This window comes from Staurois parvus, unplaced genomic scaffold (assembly GCF_062004578.1).
Source record: "Staurois parvus isolate SC_StPar_1 unplaced genomic scaffold, SC_StPar_1.0 ptg000114l, whole genome shotgun sequence".
Lineage (NCBI taxonomy): Eukaryota > Metazoa > Chordata > Amphibia > Anura > Ranidae > Staurois > Staurois parvus.
Genome location: NW_028317910.1, coordinates 1,114,347 through 1,120,346, shown reverse-complemented (window position 1 = coordinate 1,120,346; position 6,000 = coordinate 1,114,347). Strand labels below are relative to the sequence as shown.

General features: G+C 40.6%; 1 protein-coding gene across 3 annotated transcripts in view; it reads right to left on the bottom strand.

The window, feature by feature from the left end:
• Positions 1-1,110: 1,110 nt before the first annotated feature.
• The window catches only part of STK38L (serine/threonine kinase 38 like), an 84,252-nt gene continuing 79,362 nt past the window's right edge, over positions 1,111-6,000 (bottom strand). For 2 of the 3 annotated variants that reach the window (XM_089671695.1, XM_089671696.1), the window contains exons 13-14: positions 5,666-5,775; positions 1,111-2,053 (exon numbers count right to left, since the gene is read on the bottom strand). In XM_089671695.1, coding sequence (XP_089527821.1) covers positions 1,926-2,053; positions 5,666-5,775 — 238 coding nt within the window. In that variant the 3' untranslated portion in view covers positions 1,111-1,925. The remainder of the gene's footprint in view (positions 2,054-5,665; positions 5,776-6,000) is intronic. The other variant, XM_089671697.1, reaches the window with a different exon arrangement.

Sequence of the window (6,000 nt, the reverse complement as noted above, 5' to 3'; positions counted from 1 at the left end):
TTAGCTGGGGTGCCCAAACTTTTGATCCCCACTGTACATGCTTAACTTAAAGTGGTTGCAAACCCTTACATATACTCCGTGAGATGACGGCCATCGGGTGATACATAGAGCTGAAACAAATCCTCCTAAATAAGTTGAACCTGATTATATGTAGCCATACTCATTCAAAGTGCAGAATTTACACAGTATCTCTCAGCTCTGAAATGCAGGGGAGGGGAGCTGAAGTTACACTGAGGAGAGCTCCGAGAGTTGATTGGACGGAAGGGACACTCCTCCTTCACACAGCACACCGAAACAGAGCTGAGGCGATCAACGGTTGTGCCTCCCGTCACTTTTTTTTCTCTTGGTGTCAGGAAAAGTCTCAGAAGTGATTCATGCTGATAGCAGAAGAACTAGGCAGCAGCCTGAAATACACATAATGCTCTAAACTGAGACAAGCACACACTATAGAGGGATATGCTTTGTTCATATTTCATGTCAGAGGTTTAGGCTCCATTCGCACTTTTGCAACTTGTCATGCGACTTTGGACACTAAAGTTGCATGACAAGTCGTACCCAATGACAACTGTTGAAATATGTACAACTTAAAGTTGCAGCAACCTCAAGGTAGTTCATGCACTACTTTGGTACAACTTTCATGCAACTTGAGTGCCATAGGCTGCAAAAATAAACCCTCAAAAGTCATATGAAAGTTGCACCTGAATGTTATACATATAACAGTTGTCCATCATCATTAATGAAAGCCAAAGTTGTATCCAAGCTGCACCTATCCACAGTTGCATCAAAGTTTCCCTCCAGACTTTGGAGTCGCACAAATGTGAATGGAACCTTACAACCACTTTAAGTGTTGGTGACTGGAGGAAATAGTATCTTTTTTAAGTTGTGTATTTTGCTTTGTTTATTACTACTGCTTTTTGAAAAAAAATGGGGAAAAAATAACTATGTTCTAATAAAGAGTTAGCGGAAAAAAAATCCTTAGCATGTCAATGAGGGGAAAAAAGAAAGAACCAGGGAAGGCAAAAACAAGGTAGATTTAAAGTTCAGGTTTCTCTATGAAGATGGTGACTGACCAATTTTAAAAGACTTACTAACCAAGGCTGTCAATACAGGTTAACAGTGACTTTAAACGGTTTTATTTCTTTTTAGTACACTCAGTTCATTCAGAGCTAAAACAGCATGTCTCCCACCTCTCATACTAAAACAGGAACAAATGGACAGAACATTAAGCTTTAGAGTATAGAGAAATTCCATGGCCTGTGAACCAAATTATGACTCCTCCCTTCCCTGACCAATTAAAATGGAGTGTTAAAAAAAAAAAAGAAAAGAAAAAAGGAAATAAACATATGCTAAGCACAAAAACAAACCTCAATACACCGCAGAATAAATAATTTGACAAATTAAAAATTTTTTTAAAAAAAAGTGAACCAACAATGAAATTCATGACTTTCTTCCCTTATCAAAGGGCAACTGCCTCACTAAGACGCAGCACATTGCAGCCCATAATTCCCGCCGTAACTCTTGAGCAGTCGTCATTTCCTAAAGGCCAGTGTGACAGTAAATGGCAGCAATTAAAATTCAGGGCCTCACAGTGCAAAGGATGTCACTACAGAGGAGCAGACCATCGGTGCCCAGTGTTCAAAGAGGAATTGATATGATTTAATGCTCAATGCAGTACCCTTGCAAGATAACTTAAAACCCATCCCTTTCCAACAAGGGAAAATGAAAAAGAAAAAAAAAAAAAATTCCAGCTGGCTCTGCCAACACGGTTCTGTAGTCATAAGGAATCCGGTTCCTGCAGATTTTCCTTGGGTATATATCAGTTCTACAAGTTCTCGGCTGATAGGTCCATCTGCCGAACGAGTCCAATTTGGCAGATACCTGAGTATTGTGTACTCCTCAACCCGAGAAGCGGTGGTTGTCAAAACTCATAGCTTTCCCGATTTCATGTAGGATGGGATGGAGCCGCGCTGCGTCAGACCCTCAAAGCGTTTGTAGGTGTAGTTTAGGAAGACCCAGTCTTTGGATTTGTAGTCCGGTTCTGTGGTGTTTGGCACTGAAGAATAAAAGAAGTACATATCAGTTGTGACATGGGTTAGTAGTATTCGATAATAAAAAAAACAGCAGCATCTTTGGAAAAAAACAAGACAGGTTACATAAAAAAACTAGGCAGTGCATAATCTGTTTTCTGCGGGGTTTCCATTTTTAAATTTTAGGTCACCAGGGTATTTATTAAATTCTTCACTGTCCTTCGTACAGACTACCTAAAAGATATGTATGTTACACATTTCGGTGCTCATTCTGTAACCAGTTTCCTCACTGCTCTCCATCTACTGTGGCATTGTTTTGCGCAGAGATGTGTACTGGGTTCTGCCAGGAGTACATTTCCAGGCTGGGGCAACTTCCTTTTCCAGTCCCGGCCCTGACAGGCTGGTTTTGTAGTTTAGGATGGGATGATATGTTCCATCGCCATTAGGGGATTGTTAATGTTACTTGATCTCGGGGCATTGTTGGATGAACCCATTTGCCTTTTAAAAGTTTGATTATTTTTTTGTGTGTGTTAATTGTTTGGTAAGGGAATGGAGGCAGTCCTGCAGCACTGGGGGGGGATCTGGAATAGTGGCAGTTCTGCACCATTGGGGGCTCTGGAATGGTGGCCTAGGGTATGTAAACTTTGTGTCTGTTTCCTGTAAGACTCACTACTGCCTGAGGAAGGGGTCCTGAGCCCCTGAAATATTACATTGTTCGGCATTTAATTAACCAATTCAATACCGGGCAATTTTACACCTTCCTGCCCAGGCCAGTTTTCAGCGCTCTCACACTTTGAATGACAATTGCGCGGTCATACAACATTGTACCCAAACTAAAACTTTATCATTTTCTTCACACAACTAGAGCTTTCTTTTGGTGGTATTTAATCACCGCTGGCGTTTTTATTTTTTGCTAAATTAACAAAAAAAGACCAAAACTTTTGAAAAAAAAACACACGTTTTTCTTTGTTTCTGTTATAAAAGTTTGCAAATAAATAATTGTTCTTCATAAATTTAGGCCAAGATGTATTCTACTACATGTCTTTGCTGAAAATGACCCAAATTAGGATGTATTTTTTAGTTTGTAGAAAGTTATAGAGTTCACAAACTATGGTATATATCTGAAAATTGATCAATCCTGAAGTACTGACAGCCAATCTAATTTCTTGAGGTCCAAGAATGTCAGAATAGTACAGATATCCCCCAAATGACCCCTTTTTGCAAAGAAAACAGTCTGACGTACTTCATAAGAGGCATGGTGAGTTTTGTGAAGTTGTATTATTTTGTCATAATCTTTCGGAAAATGAAAAAATTAAAACAATTAGTTTCACTATTTTTTTTTTTTACATATTGTCACCAGTGCAGTACAGCGTCATAATATAACTGGCATGGCGGTGATCAGGGACACTGACTGGTGACAGTATGCAAAAAAAAAAAAAAAATGTATATATTTTAAGATTTTTTTTCATATTTCACTATGACCAAAGTAGTACAATGTTACCATAGTAACATTGTACTACTTTGGGGAAGTGATCAATATTTTTTTTTTTTTTTTTTTTTTTTACACAATTTGCTTATAACAAAGAATTACTTTGCTATAAGCAAGCATTTACCTGAATGACATAGATTCAATGAATTCAATGAAGCCATCCATTGTATACAACTGTCATGTGACCTGCTGTGATTGGTCACAGCAGGTCACATGGTACCGGCAACGGGGGCCGATACTCAGATCTGTCATCGGCCGTGTCCGAGGTACACGGCCGGTGACAGATCGCACCGCTTCGTGGCTCTGCAGGAGCGCAATCTGCACACGTGCGGGAGGACGCCATATGGCGTCCACCCAGAACACTGATGACATTTGCCGGCCGCCGCTCGGCCATAGGGCGGGCGGCAAATGGTTAAAGCCCTGCTGTTTTTTTGCTAAACTAGCCATTGGCTGTGGGTGGCCCGGTCAGTACCCTCTGGCCAAATATCCTTCAATCTAAATCAAAGAAGGTGAGCAGAAAACTGTCAGCCAAATAGTTGCTACATCCAGATACAATCACTGTTTGGATATTTGACAGCCGTGGATGCTGACTGCCAATACAACAGATGGCTGGGAAGATTTTTCTATCCTTACTGTTTAGTGCTGATAGGGGAATCAATAGATTCATCTTGTTCACCCCTGTGGGCTAATCCCTATCTTGGAGATTCAGCAGGACATGATTCAACATATCTTGTAGCTGGATATAACCATACACCTTAACACCAGAAATTTGGGATCAGGTTTCCGACTTCTGAACTCCAGATACAATATAACAGCCCGGTGCTCATCTAAAAGAGTCAAGAGTATACTCATGGTTTACTCCAGAGAAACACATGGTTGCAGGATCTAAGTGGCAGAAGACTGAAAGGAGATTTAAACAAGCAGCTTAGAACTACTGGGTTTTGTATCTCTGTATAGGCTGTGTTCTGCTAGTTGGGACACTGGGACTGCTAGGACTTGTGGTGCTACCCCAACACTAGCATGATTGTTGCTCGAGTTGGTGGTGCCCTTGGAATCCTATTTTGTGAATTTTTGGAACACTGACGGGCACTTATTATATTTGTCCCCTCCATTCTACCCTATTGTGTGCTAAAACACCCACAATAAATGCCCCAACATCAGGCCATGTGTGCTAAGCCTCTATTTGATTTCTCTCTACTCTCCTAGTTCATCAAAATATTAATCGAAACAGTAAGACAATTACAAAACAAATCCTTCAGCAATATTCACAAATACAAAAATACAATTTCCTGCAGTCACCTCATATATTCATTTTTTTTCTCTACCTTGTTCCTGTACAGCTTTTATTACTCCCTGTGACCTTACCATCAACAGGCTTGTAAAATTCTTGCAGGGAGCTCAGTTCCTATCAATGTAGTTATACCCTAGAACTACATTTCCATGCACAATGTATGGGCAGGTTCTTGGTAGTCAGGGCAGCAGCACTGTTTGGCTGGGAAAAAATTCAATTCAATATTTTTATATGGAGAGGGGCAAGGATAGGAGAAGTTCTGTAGGCCAGTCGGTGGCAGTACTTGGCAACACTGCATGGGATTTCAGTGCAGCAGAGGCACTGTGTTCTCAGCTGGAAGATAGAAGTGCACTGACTTCTGACAGATCACCAGTTATTTTTTTGTACATGCAGTGTTTTTAAAATATTATAACATGGAGAAAAGAGCTGCATTACAGAGTTGTACTGAAAAGGTTTCTGTAAGGTAAACAATATTTAGAGAGTAGTATGCGCTCTCACTGCTCTTTATACTTAGCCAAGCCCTCACTCGATCCAGTGCTTTGCCCACCTTTAGCAGCTCTTTCCCTTCACCCTACTCTCACAGGCGGGCTGTCTAGCCGCGCTGTCTGTATCTATCTATAGGTGCAGGCAACATGGTGCCACAATAAGAAGCAGCACACCAAGAAGAGGAGGAGCCCGGAGCTCTGGCAGGGAACCCGAGAAGAGGAGGATCGGGACCGCTGTGTGCAATTCCATTGCACAAAGCTGGTAAGTATAAAACTTACTTGTTATTTAAAAACAATTTTAAAATATAAAGTTTACAATCATTTTAATAAATATATACATATGTATATGCTACTCGTGCCTAATGCTGCTTACCAAGAATCGTGTCCATACCTGGCTGTAAAATATCCGACTCTGGGAACTCATCAAAATTGGAAGTGTCATCAATGCTTTTTATTTCAATGGTTATTGCTGCCGGTCTCTCTCTATAAGAAAACAATGGATTTTTGAGACATACGCCAAATATCTCCACTCACCTTCTGTTCAGACAGACAAATAAGGGTGGAAAGGTACAGAGAGCAAAAATACATAACTCAGTTTACGAATTACCCCTCTTTCCCCACCACATTTTAATTGACCCGTATTTTTTTCCTCCGGCTCCATAATTCACATTACTAAAACTGGAGCTGACAGAATCTGGAGCAGCAATA